Here is a 19,877-nt window from a genome sequence, read left to right as displayed (position 1 = left end):
GACCTCCAAGGTGGCTTTCTCTGAAATGCTACCAGTTCCACACGCAGGACCAGCCAGACAGGCCCAGCTTCGCAGTCTCAATGCGTGGATGAGACGATGGTGTCGGGTGGAAGGGTTCGGATTTGTTAGGCACTGGGGAACATTTTGGGACAAGCCGGGCCTGTACAAAAGGGATGGGCTCCACTTGAACCAGAATGGAACCAGACTGCTGGCACTTAAAATTAAAAAGGTAGCAGAGCAGCTTTTAAACTGACTGAGGGGGGAAACCCGACAGGAGCTGAGAAAGGTCCGGTTCGGAATAAACCTCCCCCCTGGGATAAAAACCAAAGAAATGATGAAATTTTAAAAGGGGTAGGCCTAGAAGTAGGCATTGTGAGAGCAGTGGCACAGGATATAAATTCAGAAGAGCAAAATTACCACAGGCCTAACCACAAGTGCCAAAGACACTTGAAGAGAGACACTGCTTACAAGTGCCTGTACGCTAATGCTAGGAGCCTCCGAACCAAGATGGGAGAACTGGAGTGCTTGGTCTTAGAGAAGAGCATTGATATAGTGAGCATAACGGAGACCTGGTGGAATGGAGAAAACCAGTGGGATACGGTTATCCCTGGATATAAACTATATCGGAAGGACAGGGAAGGACGTATTGGTGGCGGAGTCGCTCTATACGTGAAAGAAGGCATTGAATCCAGCAAGCTCGAAACCCCAAAAGAGGCAGACTCCTCCACAGAATCATTGTGGGTGGTGATACCGTGCCCCAGGAGGGACTTAATACTGGGAACGATCTATCGTCCCCCTGATCAAAATGCTCAGGGAGACCTTGAGATGAGATATGAAATTGAGGAAGCATCCAAACTAGGAAATGTGGTAGTAATGGGTGACTTCAACTACCCGGACATAGACTGGCCGCATATGTGTTCCAGTCATGACAAAGAAGCAAAGTTTCTAGATATTCTAAATGACTATTCCCTAGACCAGTTGGTCATGGAACCGACCAGAGGGACGGCAACCCTGGACTTAATCCTCAGTGGGGACCGGGACCTGGTGCGAGATGTAAGTGTTGTTGAACCGATTGGGAGCAGTGACCACAGTGCTATTAAATTAAACATACATGTAACTGGCCAATTGCCAAGAAAATCCAACACGGTCACATTTGACTTCAAAAGAGGAAACTTCACAAAAATGAGGGGATTGGTAAAAAGAAAGCTGAAAAACAAAGTCCAGAGGGTCACATCACTCGAAAATGCTTGGAAGTTGTTTAAAAACACTCTATTAGAAGCTCAACTGGAGTGCATACCGCAGATCAGAAAAGGTACCGCCAGGGCCAAAAAGATGCCAGCATGGTTAACGAGAAAAGTCAAGGAAGCTCTTAGAGGCAAAAAGTCTTCCTTCAGAAAATGGAAGTCTTGTCCGAATGAAGAAAATAAAAAAGAACACAAACTCTGGCAAAAAAAATGCAAGAAGACAATAAGGGATGCTAAAAAAGAATTTGAGGAGCACATTGCTAAGAACATAAAAACCAACAACAACAAATTCTATAAATACATTCAAAGCAGGAGACCATCTAGGGAGACAATTGGACCCTTGGATGATAAGGGAGTCAAAGGTGTACTAAAGAACGATAAGGAGATTGCAGAGAAGCTAAATGAATTCTTTGCATCTGTCTTCACAGTGGAAGATATAGGGCAGATCCCTGAACCTGAACTAACATTTGCAGGAAGGGATTCTGAGGAACTAAGACAAATAGTGTTAACGAGAGAGGAAGCTCTAAGCTTAATGGACAATATAAAAACTGAGAAATCACCGGGCCCGGATGGCATCCACCCAAGAGTTCTCAAAGAACTCAAAGGTGAAATTGCTGATCTGCTAACTAAAATATGTAACTTGTCCCTCGGGTCCTCCTCCGTGCCTGAGGACTGGAAAGTGGCAAATGTAACGCCAATCTTCAAAAAGGGATCCAGAGGGGATCCCGGAAATTACAGGCCAGTTAGCTTAACTTCTGTCCCTGGAAAACTGGTAGAAAGTATTATTAAAGCTAGATTAACTAAGCACATAGAAGAACAAGCCTTGCTGAAGCAGAGCCAGCATGGCTTCTGCAAGGGAAAGTCCTGTCTCAGTAACCTATTAGAATTCTTTGAGAGTGTCAACAAGCATATAGATAGAGGTGATCCAGTGGACATAGTGTACTTAGACTTTCAAAAAGCGTTTGACAAGGTACCTCACCAAAGGCTTCTGAGGAAGCTTAGCAGTCATGGAATAAGAGGAGAGGTCCTCTTGTGGATAAGGAATTGGTTAAGAAGCAGAAAGCAGAGAGTAGGAATCAACGGACAGTTCTCCCAATGGAGGGCTGTAGAAAGTAGAGTCCCTCAAGGATCGGTATTGGGACCTGTACTTTTCAACTTGTTCATTAATGACCTCGAATTAGGAGTGAGCAGTGAAGTGGCCAAGTTTGCTGATGACACTAAATTGTTCAGGGTTGTTAAAACAAAAAGGGATTGCGAAGAGCTCCAAAAAGACCTCTCCAAACTGAGTGAATGGGCGGAAAAATGGCAAATGCAATTCAATATAAACAAGTGTAAAATTATGCATATTGGAGCAAAAAATCTTCATTTCACATATACGCTCATGGAGTCTGAACTGGCGGTGACCGACCAGGAGAGAGACCTCAGGGTTGTAGTGGACAGCACGATGAAAATGTCGACCCAGTGTGCGGCAGCTGTGAAAAAGGCAAATTCCATGCTAGCAATAATTAGGAAAGGTATTGAAAATAAAACAGCCGATATCATAATGCCGTTGTATAAATCTATGGTGCGGCCGCATTTGGAATACTGTGTACAGTTCTGGTCGCCTCATCTCAAAAAGGATATTATAGAGTTGGAAAAGGTTCAGAAGAGGGCAACCAGAATGATCAAGGGGATGGAGCGACTCCCTTACGAGGAAAGGTTGCAGCATTTGGGGCTTTTTAGTTTAGAGAAAAGGCGGGTCAGAGGAGACATGATAGAAGTGTATAAAATTATGCATGGCATTGAGAAAGTGGATAGAGAAAAGTTCTTCTCCCTCTCTCATAATACTAGAACTCGTGGACATTCAAAGAAGCTGAATGTTGGAAGATTCAGGACAGACAAAAGGAAGTACTTCTTTACTCAGCGCATAGTTAAACTATGGAATTTGCTCCCACAAGATGCAGTAATGGCCACCAGCTTGGATGGCTTTAAAAGAAGATTAGACAAATTCATGGAGAACAGGGCTATCAATGGCTACTAGCCATGATGGCTGTGCTCTGCCACCCTAGTCAGAGGCAGCATGCTTCTGAAAACCAGTTGCCGGAAGCCTCAGGAGGGGAGAGTGTTCTTGCACTCGGGTCCTGCTTGCGGGCTTCCCCCAGGCACCTGGTTGGCCACTGTGAGAACAGGATGCTGGACTAGATGGGCCACTGGCCTGATCCAGCAGGCTCTTCTTATGTTCTTAAAGTTGAGGGTGTCACCAAAGCCTCTACCTAGTCCCTGGTGTTTACCATGATGATAAATGTAATGTTCTGCTGTTTTAGCTCAACAATCTGGAGATGAAATCATAAAATAATTGTTCCCTTTTCTGCCCTCTGTGTGACAACATATTCGTAAATGAATTTGCTCACACTCAAAGCCTTCCCTTACTCCTGCCCCACTTAATACAAACTGAGAAGCATATATAAGAAACAACAGACAAAAATCTTTCCCCTTCACCCTGGAGATAATAGAGACATGAGTCAAGGTAATAGAGGGTTCAAGTCATTCCACAAAAGCTTCGTTTAATGGAAAATATTCTTAGGAACTTAAAATAGTACTTAGAAGATGGCTTCGTTGAAACAGTGTTTAGATGTATTATGACTGTTCTCTAGACGGTTTATGCTTTCCTTCATTGGCAATATATTACCTGTCAAAACAGCTGAAAAGTTTTAAATAAGCAAGTTTTAGATTTCTCAAGTTAATTATGGATATATTTATAAAATGATAGCCATACTATTTGTCTTTAACTGGTATTTTTTTAACCCATCTTTTTCATAATCTTATATTAGAGACATTAACTTCTCCTTTGTTTAATTCAAAGCCCCCCCCCCAAAAAAAATCTTTCTTGACCACTTGTAATTTTCCAAAGTGCAATAAAACAGATGGTGGTAAAATCAGCATTATAAACCAGAATCGGGAGCTCAGAGGAAACACTGGCATAGGAAAAACAAAGAGGTATGATTCAATGAGATAGTTGAAACATTACCTAACTAGCGGACAAACCCCACATTCATAATGGAGTTTGCATTTAATATTTTACACTGTCACACATTAATATCTGTCACAGTTTTTCTTTAAGTATTACACATTACATATGCATTGTTCTTGAAGCTTATTAACAGACACTCGCCAGATTTGTCAAGACTGATCCACAAGCATATTTCTAACTGTGCTTTAGAATGTTTTTAATTGTATGTATGTTTCGGAATGTTTTTAACTGTTTTTACTAGGTTTTCTTTTCCTTGTTAAATTGTTTTCATAATGTTTGCCGTCTTGAACTCTTTCGGGAGGAAGGGAAGGATATAAATTCAAAAAATAATAACAACTTCATAACCCACCTTGCCATTTACAATCTCCAATCCAATAGCGTCTACTTTAGCACTACTAATTCCAAGAAGAACTCCATTCAGAACAGTGGTGTGGAACTCAAATGTAACATTAACATCGGATCGGACTTTGTAGCCCTCCTTAACTATTAAAAAAAAAGGAACAATAAAGTGAGGAGGCTATAATCCACATTGAATCCAGTTATCGATAAGATGAAAGATCCTGAGACTAGGGTTTAGAAGACCCGTTGCAGTGGGTTCACACATGGTTCAATCATATATGGTCTACACACAGCTTATCACAGGAACCAAACTTGGTCTAACACCAATAAACTGATAAAAATAGCTAAATGAACAAACAGCAACATTTACAGTAGCAGTACAGTAGCCACAGCAGTCAGCTTATGAGGCCAAAGGCTGGTTTAAAAAATGTATTTGCCTTGTGTTGGCTGGGGCTGATGCGAGTTGTAGTTCAAAATGCCTGGAGGGCATGGAGGATGATGTGTTTTACAATGAAAATAACTCTAAAACATATTTTGGAAACAGCTGTCAACAAAGGAATGGTTACCCACTGCACTCTTCCACTGACTAAGTGGCCTCCAAATTTCTTGACACTATAAAGGTTTTACTTCTCATTTCATCGTTTTTTCTTTCTGACCAATAAGTCTACAAGCAGTTATTTAAAACACAATAGATGCAGTTGTTACATTTCTCGGTGAAGGACAGTTTATATACTACCAGCAGGGAATCAGCAAAAGCTGGAATGAAAATGAAACGGGAAATCAGTACAGTATATAATAATGGGATATTGCTTTATTATGTCATTTTATGCTAAAAAAAAGTGGTTCGAAAGATAATCCATTCCTCACCAAGGGCAGCAAAACCATTTCCGTCAAAAAAAGTTCCATCCTGGGCTGCAACAAAGCATTTATTCACACCAAAACCTGAGACTGGGCTCTCTTTGTCCAGTTGTTTGCTATTAATGGTTACTCCACCAATGCATGCGGGGATACTGTGAGTAATCTGCAAACACAATTCGTTATCATGGTTAGTGCAGTGCATACATCCCTCCCTCTCTCTGTCACACATGTACCACAAACCCTGACTGCTTCAAAACTATAATTCACTAAAGATAAAGATTAGTAACTGAGGAACCCTCATAGTTGTCAGCATGGAAAAAAACGCCACCATAAATGCACATAAAATGCGTCCATGCTATAAATAAATAAATGAGTTCCAAAGTGGTAAGACAGTGAGACTTGGACTGGGGACACCAGGGTTCAAGTTTCCACTCGGCCAGTTCAGCTTGCTGGGTACCCTTGGGCCGGTAACACATTCTAAGCCTAGCCTACTTCCTAAGATTATTGCAAGAATATAATGGGGAGACTAAGAGAAAAGACAGTGACATTAGCTTCTTTGGAAAAGGGCAGAATAGAACTGTAACATCAAATAGGTAAATAATCATTTTCCTAGGGCTGACACAGATGTGATGTAGGAAATCTATGACTGGATCTTTGTACTTTTTAATGTTAAAGAGGCTATGACAGTTCTGATTTTGGACAGATTTCTCCTCTCTCCTAATCTAAATTGCCTCCCAAAGCTGCTATTAGTGCCACAGCAGGTAAAGCAAGAGAACAATACTAATACATACATTTTTTCCATAACAGATATGGGTCAGGGGAGAGAGGGGATTCAGAAAACAGCATGAAGGAAAGAGTTAATTCTCCCTTCTGCCAGCACCACTGCTGGGATCAAAATCAGACCTCCAAGAGTTGCTTTAATTTAAGAAAATATTTGAGACCCCCATCTGTTTTCAGCCTAAAGATACATTCCACTGTACAGAAATGTCATACTGCTTTTGTTATGGCTATGAACAAGAGCTGAGTTATTATGGACATAGTGAAAGATGAAGCTGCTTCTTTCAAATACAGATACACTTTACAAGGTTTAGGCAGAAATCACTGCTCTTGCCATTATCGTTCCAAATAAAATATACATTCAAAGGGCTGGCATGCTATAAACACATTCAGTCAGACAAATGAAGTGACAGTGATGAACTAAAGTAAAAAAGCATAATATTCTCAGGCTACTGATACTGACAGCATTGTTAAAGGGCCAGTTCACAGGGAGGACCATATTAAAATCACTCCATGTGGTGTCTTTTGCCACACAACAAGCCACTGGTGTGCATGTGGGTTTTGAGTTTCAGTGCACTGCAAATGGTTATTTTCTTTCAGAGTGGTAGTTGGCAGTCTGATCTGCCTGGCAGACAAGAGACAGAAAGGGATTATTAAGACAAAGAGGCTTCTTACATTTCCAATATTCTTGGCTGCATAAGCTAAGGGTAGACCCCCCAGGTATAGCTTCCCATCCACATCCAATGTGTTTCCATCTCCTGGAACATTTACAGCCACAGATTCCTGCCCATCAACTATGACAACACCTTTCCTTTTAGTGCACTCTGTCTTCACCTGCAAGATAAGGTACAGTATTTGTAAGATGACATTTATAGCTAAGACTTGGCAACATCTAATTAAGAACATGATTCCTATATTATGTGGGATGTGCATGACTATCAGAATTTTTCCACTTATTCCCATGTTGGACATAAGTACAGTCTTAATTGATTTTGCAGCAAATTTTATTTTTTGCAGCAAATTATTGTTTTTGGATATCTTAATGCAAAAGCTACTGTATAATTGAGTTCTTTTTTAAAAAGCACACATGCAGATAGTAAAACAATCTGAAATAGTTAGCATGAGAGAGTACTTAATAAAGAATTCTTCCCACATGCAAGTATATGTGAGTATGTGAGAAAAGCAAGAAGATGCTTATTCCTTGCCGAGACCTACAATAAGGCTGAATGCAGGCATTTGGCACACCTACCATGTGCCATTTTCCATCACTGATGATTGCTCCATGAAAGGCTACTGCCCGGCCTTTTCCAAGGTCAAACGAAAAATAAAGCTTCCCCCCTTGTAGCTGAAGGGCTGCATACGCAACCTGCTTTTGGTGAGCCATGTAGTATATCAGGCCACTAGAAGCAAAGGTTCTGAGGTTCAACTGCACAGAAAGCCTAGAAATAAAATGTGAAATTGATCAGACCTTGGAAACCACAGGAAGCCAAACAGAAATTGCTCTAAGCTCTCCAAAGGAATATATATATATATATATATATGGAAATGAAACATTTCAAATATTGCCTTTACTCTGAATAAGAGAATCTGTGAGGGAAGCAGAAGCAAGAGTGACTGGATGTAAAAGTGTGTGAGAGAGAGGTGCAGAAAGAGTTGGTGATGGAAGGAGAAAAAATGCTTGTGAGTAGAAGAGAAAACTGAATAAAGGAGGATGGAATAAGCAAGGGCAGAAGGGGAAAAGATAGAGAGCGGTCAGGAAATTTCATAGATTTCCATTGGTGCTTAAAAGTTTGCCTCTCTCAATGCCAGGACAGAAATTTTCTTAAAGCATGCTGGGGGGAGGGGGGGGATCAGCGAGTTGTGAGAAAGTTTTCAAGCCTTGGAGCTAGCCTCACCCAGCTTGCATCTGTCCTGCACACAGTCTCACAGGGTTACAAAAGGAAGCTGGCTTAGCTGTGAGTGTTGGCAAGCTTCTCTGGCTATGACTCTGACTACATTCAAGGATTGCACAGCCCTGTCTTCCAAAGGAGGGTCAGTTTCCTTGGAGATATACTTTTAGGGCCTGCTCAAGAACTACTTTTCCCAGTTTGGATGGATGAAAAAATCAATGAAAAAGTTCAGGAAGGATACCAGAAATAGATGAAAAATATATATTTAAAATCTGAACACACACCGCCTTTAAAACTACCTACTTCAGCTTATCCCAAGAGAGAGATACGTATGTGCTTAACTCTCCCACCAATCAGAGAAATTTCACTGTGTTAAACTTCAATTCAATACTGCCTTGTGAAACTGACATAGTGGCCTATTACATATGTTGTGAAAGCATAATTAAATTAAATAAATAAATAATATTGTAAAGCATTTTGCACATTTAAAAGTGTGATTTAAAAATTTAAACTAATTTATACCACAATATACCTACTTCTTTCTTACTGTAGACTGATTGAAAAGTAGCATCAAGTGACTACTTCTGGCAAGGCCAAACTGATGAGCACCAGAAACATACTTCAGTATTTCCTCCTCTGCACAAGGTTTCTGTTAATGAAACAACTTTCATTAAGTGCCAACAGTTAAAATTCCACCAGGTGTATCAAAGGGTTGTGTTGTTTAGTTGGTCCCAGGCTATGGTCTGAAGGCACATGAGGCCAGCACCATGCTGAAGCTAAGCAGGGTCAGGTCTGGTCAGTGCCTGGGTGGGAGACCGCCTGGGAACCATATGTAAGCCACCTTGGGTTTCTATGATGAAAAGAAAGGTGAGGTATAAATGTAATAAATAAATAAAATACTCCAATCATTACTCCAAGTCTTACAGTTAAGCACTGTGAGAACAGGATACTGGACTAGATGGGCCACTGGCCTGATCTAGTGGGCTCTTCTTATGTTCTTATCAGATTCCAGACACTGCATGACAGAATGTCCATCTTGCCGGACAAGAGTTGTAGCTTTACATCAGGGGTGGAGAACTGGAAGTGGCCAGCCCTCTGCCAGCCATTTTGACAGGTGGAGGGGCCACTTGTCAATCACCTGATGTTATATGACATCAGCTGATTGTAACTTCAAACCAAGGTTGCAAAGGAAGAATCAGGAGCATATACTAAGTGAGCTCTTGCTTTTCCTTTGCAGGCAAATTTCAGGACTTTCTAAATTAGGTGCCTTTTTCCGTCACAAAAAAGATGCCAAATTCAAGAAGTGTCACATATTGTCTGCAAAGGAATAATTGGAAACAACTTAGAGTACAGTCTTGATTCTTCCTTTGCAGCAGCCACAGTTTGATTTGTCCTGCCTGTTGTCATATAGAGCATGAGGCATAAAGGGGGCATTGCTCATCAAAAAATGGCTTGGTAGTCCAACCGCCAAGGCTTGGCAGGTGTAATTGGGCCCATGGGTGGCAGTTCCCCACCACTGCTTTAGAGGAAATGCATTTCTAGCTACTTTCAGCTACAAAAGTTCATCTTATTTGCTCAAGTAAAGAATTCTATAACCCAAGAAACACTTTTTTATATTGCAGGACCAAATGAAAGAATAGTTGGTGTAGCACAGCATAGGCTAAGGAGCTCATTCCTTCTTCTTACTTCAATGCACATAACGGTCCATTATTCACATCCATTCTGTCCCTCTGTTATGGAAATATCAGAGATTATACAACACTTCTGGAGTATTTATTGATTGGAGCTACAACTATGGGAAAAAAACCACTCTCACCCCAACGTGCATGAAAATTTTGCAGATTAAACTCAGAAAAATAGGAAACAGAACCAGTAGATTTTAACACACTATTGACCAAATAAAACATGAGTCAAAATTATCTATGTGAAGATTTCCAGTTGCTTTTTAGCCAAATCTGTAAGTCAGTGATACCAGGAATTCTCACACAAAATGGTCATTGTAATTAAGTATTTTAAGAAAAGGTGAGTGTTGGTAGGAGTGACAACTGAAAGAGAGCCCTAACCACCCTAACTCCTATCTTCTCCCACATGTGATGGTATGTAAAGGATTTGCTGGGATTCAAAGCAAACATGGCTGAACAATGAACACATAGAAAGGCCACGTGTGTGCCTTCCTAAATACTGGCTATGAGGAACATAGAGCAAAACAAGCTCTTTTCTGGCTGCTGAACAGAATGGATTGCCCTGCCTATTTGATAAAGATGAGGTTGGCACTCTGCTCCACCCCACCCCCCGCCCACTTAACACCTCCCATCTCTCCAGGGCTCATTTTGCCATGTGGAAAGGAAGGTCAAGATTTTCACTACATACTTTCTTTATTTCTGTAAGAGTTCTGTAAGAGATTGGTAGCATTTGCGTCTCAGGTAGAATCTCAGGGTCTTCTGGCTGGGTGACTGGCCTAGGCTTCTCCCAGAGGAAGCAACTGTCCATATCAACACCTTCATATCTCACTGCAGTAGTGAAATCCAAAAGTCTGGGTTTTAAAGAAAGAATAATTTAACTTTATTTCAATGAATCACAAGAAACAGGACCACTGTTAACAGGTGCACTGTGCATACTATGAAAGCTGGAGACATTTTACAAGTAGCACTTTTACCCAAAAAATCTCAATACGTCAAATTTGAACACATTTGTTTACCTCAGTCTCTCACATCTGTTTACACCAATCTGGTATCTTGCCAATTCTGTACTTTGTGTACAACATCTACAGGTCCTGCCTGTTGCTCTGTTCTGTTCAGGACACATCCTCAACTATGATTCTGGACTCTGTCATAACTTTCAACACAGTGAGGCAAAAATTGATACCTGCACGCTTTTCCTGTGACCTGAACACCAAGTGACACACATCTCCACCAATAAGCAATTCTTATACACCGAGGCAGTGTTTCCCAAACTTTATTTATTTATTTTTTTGTTGCTGGACTACAACTCCCATCAGCCCCAGCCAGCATAGCCAATGGTCAGGAATTATGGGAACTGTAGTCCACCAACAAAAAAAAATAATAAAAGTTTGGGAAACACTGCACTGAGAGATCCTGCAAGCAGCTACAGAGGGGCAACATACTTTGCTATAAGAACATCTGGGCAAATCAAGGCTTTAGGAAGAACTGAGGTTTAGAGTGAAGCAATGGAAACAAGGGTGGAAATCTACTCAATTTAATATCATTGTCAAGGACTATAGCAGGACTGTACTCCCTCTGGGTTAAAAAGACAAAGGTCATGGCAAATGGTGCTCCTTCTGTAAATGAATTAATTCTTCAGTGTGGAGGTAGTGCAATAAAAATTGTGGGTGAAACTTTTGTATAATACAGCTTTCTGCTCTGAGCATGTAGGCAATGCAGATAATAAATTACGATGAGTGCATATACTAATCAGAAACAATTTTAATGCGAGCAATATTTACTAGAAGAAGAAAAAAAGAAACATATCAGGGCGAATGGCTATGCAGCTACTGCAGGGTATGTATTAGAGTAAACTGAAAGCTACATCCCATATAAATGCATCCTGTCTCACAATCCTCTTCCCCTTCTCCCAGGCATTTTAACATGTGTCTAAAATTGTTTTTATATTGTTTTAAATTTTAAAATTGTGTTTTAAATTGTTTTTAAAATAGGTGTTTTAAATTGTATATTTGTTTTAATGTTTTTGATTGCTGTAAACCACCCAGAGAGCTTTGGCTATGGGGCAGTATACAAGTGCAATAAATAAATAAATAAATAAATAATACATTTCTAATTTTTATGCACATTATGAATGTGTGTTTTAAAATATCACAGAAAGACTAAATGAGATGGGCTCCCTACTACAAAACATGTATAATAAGAGGGTGTACATTTTATGTATTACTAGTTGTAGGACTTTTTGTATTAATGAAACTGACTTTTAACTTGACTGCACCCATGTCAACCTGCCTGTACTCTTGAGCTCAACAGTGGAGGCCATTCTTGCCCTGCCCACCACCAACAGTAGTGGTTGGTGGATATGAGGGAAAGGGCATTCTCTGTAGTAGCCCTATGGCTCTGGAGCTCATTACAAACAAGACTATATCAGTCCACAGTAGGCCTTATGAGATCTGAAAATCCATCTGTTGTCACTAGCTTTTCCTTGTAGAGGTATGTATGTATGTATGTATGTATGTATGTATGTATGTATGTATTTATTTATTTATTATTTCTTTGGGTCCTGTATTTATCCATGCTGGGGCTGCCTGTTATTTCATTATTGCTGATTTCTTAACTTTGATTTATTATTGTGTTTCATATGTTACTGCTTTTATGGCACTTTGACAGAGCTTTGACTCAAAATATAAAGGCTGCACATAGAAATAGTTTAATTAAATAAACAATAAACAAACTTACTCCATATTAAATATCAGGTTGGTTATACAGCCATAGAGAGAGCCAGCCATCTTTAGTCCTAAAACACCTTCCCCTGCAGGAATCCCACCAATGAAGAAACTGGAGATATTCATTGGTCTTGTTTCTGCCAATGGGCCAAGCCTAATTTCCGCAGGGCTATTTTCATCCACTTGAACAGTTATCATTCTGGAAAGAAAAGGGAAAAAAGCAAAGTGAAGAATTATTCACTATTTTTGTTTTAAGGACAATAATTGTGATTCAGTGATTTTTCATATTCCACTTTAAATTACAGAGATAAATATGGTCCTCCAAAGGCTGTTGGGGGTCCTGCTCTTGTGGCAGACCAGATTTGTTTAATAGCTTTCCAATTAATCTCTAGTATTAGTCCTATTGCAGTTGACGCATAATACATTGGCTTTGTGTATATTTCTCAGCTTAATAAAACAGCTAATTATGTGCGTATTTTTTATATCAATATTTAGTATTATTCTCCCAGGTGGCCAAAATGTCTACTGATTTCAAGAGAGCATCGATGCACAACTTAATCAGTGGCTGTGTACTGTCTGCAATTACCATATAAATCAAATCTTCTTTGTTAACAACAGAAAAAAACAACTGTGATTGTTCTACTGAAATAAACTAAACTAAGTCAGTTCTTTAGGGAATATGATAAACTAACAACAGGCTTTAATTAAACAGGTGCTTCAGCTTGTACCTCTTATTCCGAGTCAGAATAACAGAATGTTCTTGGCCATCACTGTAAGTTCCATTAACAGGCTCAACTATGACCTTTCTTGTACTTCCTCTGTCCCCAGCATTAACATGCACTGCCAGATGGCCATCGACTAACATGATGAAGAAAAAGGGCTGAAAAAGATGGAGGAGAAGATCAGGTTAAGATATTACTCTCTTGCTCACTCCTCATACGATGTGCTCACCCATTCCAAACCAAGGGGTGCTTCCCTATGTGATAATCCTGACTTGATTTCCTATTACTCCTAGTTTTACCTGAAATAGACTATGACAGTTAAAATCATAAGAGCTAAAAAGATGGCTGGATACTTACTAGATGGGCTTGCCTGCGTCTTCGCTTTTCTGCACCTTTGCTAAGCCCCACAAGGATAACACCGCTGGTGTTCTTAGTAGCAAACGTTGCCATAAGTTCTGACTCTGGTGATAGGGGTTTTGGCAGCAGCTCAATGTAACCATTACTTAAGATACTAGCACTGCGTACGGGCTATTTAGCAAAAGAAGATAAATCATTAGAGCTTCATCTGTCAGAGACATAACAAGGCAGGAGTTGATGATTTGACACTTTAGCAACATTATAATGTCCATTAAAGCATTGTCATACATTGTTGATTCATTTTTTCAGCAACAAGCAGCAATCAGTTTCAGTTTTCTCAACAGAACTGTCAGTATGTCTTACCTCCAGGATGCAGCCTTTCCTCACACCATACGAATTTTTAAGCAAGTCAAAGGTGGAACGGGATATTTCCAAGTTCTTAATACATCCCACATACGTTCTGCTACTAAGCCCTTTCCTTGAAGAGAAAATATTAAGCTGAGGTAACTGGGAGAAACATTGGGCCACAATATTTAACTCAAGAAGGAGTGGTTGTGTAAATCTAGATTACAGAAAGCAGCAAACAGGCTATGCCAACTAGCAGACAGAAATAGTTACTGGGAGCATTCACAAGCCATTTTTAATTCTGTCTGCAAATACAGAAAAATATTTTCTTCCTTTCTACCCCTACATTCGTTCCCAGTTTCTCAGAAAATTCTTCAGAAAAATCAGAACAATTTTTGGTAACTTGTATTGGTTCTGTGTTTTGCGTTGTAGGGTAGTAAAAAAATTGAGACTTTTCCTTCCCTGAGAATTATCTTTGTACTTGTTCACCAGATAGTGATGTGCTATCTGTTCTACCCATGGAGAAGGCATGGTTTGAGTGGGGCAAAGGAAAACCTCAAGAAGAAGAAAAAGGAATTAGAATCCTGAGTCCAGGAGGGGATCCATCTCAGAATTCCAGGAAGTGCCTAAAGACAAAGTTTAAGTCTCTCCGCATATGTCTGTTAAGGAGATAGAGGAAGATCGACTAGAGAGAGGTGCCTCTAGCTCAGTCCTCTCAGCCAAGTCTTTCTTTGTTCTGAAAAGATCTTGCCTCCTTGAGGGTCCAATGGACCAACGAATGGTGCCAAGCAGAAATTATGCATATTTATGTAGATTATGATGTACTCATGTTTGCTGTAATGTGATGCTAAGAAAAACAAAAAGAAAAGGTGAAATGTAAGCACCATATGAAAAATAAGCATGGACTGTTATGAAGTCTGAAGTTCAAAACCAATTAGAGAAAGGAAAATACTTGGCATTCATTAATTTTGAACCTGCAGATAAAAACTATGTTTGGAAGTTCACACTTTGAAGAAGATCTAAGGGTTACAATCTACCTTACTGCTCTTGACCGTGGTAACCCACCAACATAAATAGGATCCTTATCAGAACGATTCAAGTCAGAGGCTGTACCAGGGGATTCTCCTTGCTTGATTTCTTTAGAACTGAGGTTATAAGCACCCATGACTGCCAAAATCCCTAAAAACAGTAATGAAATCAGAGATCAGCAAATAGAAAGATCCGAGATTTTGCTATGCTACATTTGTTATTACTCAAACATTACAGCAAAATATAACAGTAACAAGATATCATTCTGCTGTGTATTAAAAACAAACTGCTTTACTAGTAAAGGTCTAGATATTTTATTAAGCTAATCTAATTCTCCTACAAAGACCCTTCTTCATTACAGAAAAATATGGAACACATGGCCTATATGCTATTTTGGACACTATTGCCGCAATAGATAATTGCAAGTATAAGTTTTCAGGTTTGTTTTTTTTAAATACAAAAAAAGTCTCTAACCTTTCTGATTCAACAAACACAAGTCTTACAAACACATATGCAGCACATTTCCTATAGGGTCATGAACCATAAAGTCCTTGGGTGATATCCAACAGTGTCTGTCAGCCACCAGAATGAACACAGCTGACAGAACAGATTCCCCTTCCCCTGCACTCTCCCCAAATCTACTCCAGAAGATTGAGGGACTTTCTGGAGCAGATCTGGGGGGAGCATGGGAGCGGAAGGGGGGGATGACAGGAAGGGGAAGTCCTGTCATACATACAAGTAGAATTCCGCTCACACAACGTTGGATATCTGGCCTTCCTTATGTTCATGCTATCCAAGTCAATCTCATGGAGAGTTATGGTTTCCTCCTGCCACTTACCTAGTTTCAATACTGGACAACAGTTGTGAATGACAAAAGGTTAATCTCATTCTTTATCCTTTTCTTGCCTCATTTGTTATGCAGATGACCAGCTAAGGAATTACCCACTCGTTCATCAAAAAAGTAATGAATTACAAGTAATTCGTTACTTGTATCAAATTACTTCCAAGCTCTGAATATAAGTAAGGGTACCTTAAATCTTCACTTTGGCTGGATTGTGCCTATAATCTGGCTATAATGCTTATAAACTAGAAAGAGTAATAATTTGTTCTTACAACCCATATATAACATTTTACCTTCTTTTTTATTTCGACTGAATGAAATTTTATACCATGTTCCATTATTGTAGCGGCTTTCTGTTTTAAGGGTAAGAGGACCTGAACCAAGATCAACAGTTAGTTTAACTTTGCCATCAACAAGCTCCAGAGACAAGAAATCCTTCTGCAGGGAAAAATAACAAAACAAAAGTTAGAAAATAAAAGAAAAACTGCATGGTAACAAAGTACTTTTAAGGGCTAATATATCTTTTATTCAAAAGTGAATTTGCTTGAATTGGTCAATGAAAAAAAATCCCCTGATTTAGGCACTGGGTATTGTTTTGATGTTTGCCTTTTCAGCAAGACAGATTTAAAAAAACCCTCCTGTCCTCAGCCACAAGTATGGTATTACTTTGCATTCAAACAGAGTGCTCCACATACATTATCTATGTTGCCTTATAAAAATCCTGCTATTATTCTCATATTGCAGGTGGGCAATTGAGGCTAAACACGAGCAGCTTCTCTAAGGCTACCCAGTGAATTCATGGCAGAGGTAAATCTCTAACCAGAGCTTGGAAGATTACTTCTAAAAAGTAATAAATTATAGTTACAATTACATGGCCCCAAAAAGTAGTAATTAACATTACAATTATACTTGCTCTGAAAGTAGCTGATTACTTTTCCTCCAAAGTAATCACTACAATTATATTTCAGTTACTTTTTTAAAAAAACACCTACAAGGTGCTGGCCTTGGCTGCTGCACATCTAAGTAGTCTAAAACAACATTAAAAATAAACACACATATACAGAGGCAGTAGAATCATTCTTTTTATCCATAAGATAGCAATGGTGGTCTCTCCGCTGGTAAGGGAGGCAGAGGCCACTACTCAGATCTTTGCATGTCAGACCAAGTGCAACACCCCCCAACTCAGCCAGCCAGCATAATTTCTATCACTTAACCACCTCCTGGACCCTGCCCTGCCACCAACTAAGGGACATTCACCCAAGCAAACATTTTCCCGAGATGCAAAAAAAGTTAAAATACTGCAAATGCAGAGCAGCCAGAGAGGGTGGTGGAGGCAACTTTGTGTGCTGAGTGCAAACACAGTATTCTCACACACACACACACACACACACACACGTCATCTTTCACCTCCACAGTTCTTTATCTCCGTTCTGCTGCTGCCTCCTCCTCCTCTGTCCATTTTCTTGCCCTTCAGCTCCTATTTTCCTCCACTCTCACCATCACCCTCCAATTTTTTTAAACAATTGTTTTCTCCACTCCACCCTGTCTCACTCTGCACCTCCTCCCTTGTCACGTCCTACTCACCCACAGAGCATGAGGGAAGAGCAACGGTGCACAGAAGCCCAGTTTGAGGCACATGATTTTATCCACAATTCAGAGGAGCAGACTTCCCCTGCTCCCCACACCAAGTAATGCCCAAAAGTAATGCTGGAAACTTTACAATTACTTCACAAAAGTAATAAAATTACTCCTAGTTCTATTACAATCGAAATGTAATTACCTGATCATTCCTCAAAAAAGTAATGAATTACAAGTAACAAATTACTTCCAAGCTCTGGCTCTAACTAGGAAGCTCACAGTTTATACCTCAGTTTCTTAAAAAGGCTACACAACATACTATAAGATTTATTCAGGCCCCATCTGCTCTATGCATTTAAAGCAGTGTCATACCACTTTAAACAGTCATGGCTTTCCCCAAAGAATCCTGGGAACTGCAGTTTGTTAAGGGTGCTGAGAATTGTTAGGGGACCCCTATTCCCCTCCAAGGAAGAGGGATTGATGATCAAACCACTCTGGGAATTGAAGCTCTGTGTGGAGAATAGGGATCTCCTAACAACTCTCAGCAAGATGTAATACAGTTGGGACCTCAGAGTAGACACACTGAAATTAATGGACCTAAGTTAGTTCCATTTATTTCAATGGATCTACCATGAGTAGAATTAATGTTGACTACAACCCATAATTCTTAGCTCCTTTTAATAGGCTTGAGGCAACATGCAAAATTAAAAACAATAGACATAATGTTATGTGCATGTCAGGGGAAACAGATAAAGATTTTATATGCCTTTAAACTTTAATTTTTAAAATTCACCATAACTACTTAGTCTTCTATATAGTCTGTGGTATAGATTATCTATAGTGCTTTCTGCTGAATTTTTTAAATTGTTGTTGAAAAGTATATACAATCACTAGTTATTTCCACAGACTCTATGGAAATGACTAGTCTATAGCATTAAACCAATTTCCTTACTGTGCCATTAGATGTCAGGTATACTAAGAGCCCATTTGGGGAGAAGGTGCTGAAAAATACAATTATTTGGGTCACAGTGGAGCGAAGTGCCTTTTCAACCACCGAATATCCACTGCCGTCAAAATGAAATGAAGTGTCTTCATCCTGGGGGCTTGGGAAAACAAACAAAATATTTAAACAGTCCCGTATTGAGAGTTGCTTTCTTACCAACAAGGTAAATTCTACTCACAAAAGATTTGTGCTAGTCACAGAAATTTCATTTATTTTGTATTTAAAAGCATTTATGAACTGCTTAATATTTTAAAAATCTCTCATATAAATCAAATAATGTCATTAAAAATATAACATATAACCAAGTAGTGAAAAAGCATACAAAAACATACCACAGGAATTATGGGAGTTCAAACACATAAAATAGGGCCTGATCTTATGGGTCAAGGAAACCCTGGGCAAAAATAAGTCTATACAAGACATTAGAGGCAAATGATGGTTGCTGCTTCATGTATGGTAGAGAGAAGGGTGTTCCATAGTACAAAGACAATAGCAGAAAATGCCAATTTTCAGATCACCACCCCCATCAGTAGAATTTCCAGATGATCAAAATCAGGGTAGCTAAAGTCATGCCCTCCAGATGTTGTTGGACTACAACTCCCATCATCCTTCTCCATTGGCCATGCTGGTTGAACCTTATGGAAGCTGGAGGGTTTCCAACAACATCTAGAGGGCTACCATGTTGGCTCTCCCTGATCTAAATCTTTCAGGTCTGCACCTGAAAGCATTCTTTAAGGTAAGAGATGTGCATGTACAGAAACTAGGCTTCTGCAAGTACAATTCTGCAAGAATATGAATGGCGGCTGCCGTATGAAACATACAAGATTGAAATCAGCTGATGCTAAAATTAGTAAGGTACAAATGCAGTACAGTTACAAACAAGCAAAGAACAACTTGTTTTCAGGATCATCTCATCGGTTTGAGCTGAAGAGCTACAGCAAATTTGCTCGTTTAATTTCAGTTGCATGACCTAGTTTTCTTGCATTTTGAACAGTCTGATGGGCTGTGGACATATTCTGAAATAACGATTATAGTAAAGAAACAATCAAGCGCAAAACAGAATCTATATGCTTAAATCTTTCAAAGTGCTGCACTGATTTAAAGGATAATGGTCTAGAAGCCATAATTATATGGATAGTTCTAACGTTCCTAAAAACATTCCTAAAATAATCCTGTATCTCCCTCTGCTGGTTACAAATGGTACTTAACAGGAATCTGCTAAAACTATTTCTTCTCATAAAAGATGTTTGGTATATGTTATCATATACAGTTGTTAAAACATGTATATTTGAGAACTAAATGAACGTATAAGAATATCTGATGCTATTTTAAACTCCATTTCCACAGGGAAGAAATATATATGTATGAATAAAACAAACCAGGTATCCATATCTACAGAAAATGTATGAGTAATGTCACAGACAAATCACAGTTTGATCATTGGGAATGTGCTCTGGACTCACATGTTCCCTTATCCCTG

The 19,877-nt window shown here is 39.5% G+C and overlaps 1 protein-coding gene across 1 annotated transcript in view; it reads right to left on the bottom strand.

Moving 5' to 3' along the window:
• LAMA1 (laminin subunit alpha 1) overlaps positions 1-19,877 on the bottom strand; it is a 141,469-nt gene that overhangs the window by 4,076 nt on the left and 117,516 nt on the right. The window contains exons 49-61 of the mRNA XM_061595855.1: positions 18,347-18,497; positions 16,110-16,254; positions 14,984-15,125; positions 13,965-14,079; positions 13,602-13,772; positions 13,251-13,402; positions 12,536-12,721; positions 10,488-10,650; positions 8,654-8,766; positions 7,478-7,667; positions 6,904-7,062; positions 5,461-5,614; positions 4,604-4,737 (exon numbers count right to left, since the gene is read on the bottom strand). Of these exons, the coding sequence (XP_061451839.1) occupies positions 4,604-4,737; positions 5,461-5,614; positions 6,904-7,062; positions 7,478-7,667; positions 8,654-8,766; positions 10,488-10,650; positions 12,536-12,721; positions 13,251-13,402; positions 13,602-13,772; positions 13,965-14,079; positions 14,984-15,125; positions 16,110-16,254; positions 18,347-18,497 (1,975 nt within the window). The remainder of the gene's footprint in view (positions 1-4,603; positions 4,738-5,460; positions 5,615-6,903; positions 7,063-7,477; positions 7,668-8,653; positions 8,767-10,487; positions 10,651-12,535; positions 12,722-13,250; positions 13,403-13,601; positions 13,773-13,964; positions 14,080-14,983; positions 15,126-16,109; positions 16,255-18,346; positions 18,498-19,877) is intronic.

Source organism: Rhineura floridana, chromosome 1, assembly GCF_030035675.1.
Source record: "Rhineura floridana isolate rRhiFlo1 chromosome 1, rRhiFlo1.hap2, whole genome shotgun sequence".
NCBI lineage: Eukaryota > Metazoa > Chordata > Lepidosauria > Squamata > Rhineuridae > Rhineura > Rhineura floridana.
This window is presented reverse-complemented; position numbering and strand designations above follow the sequence as displayed.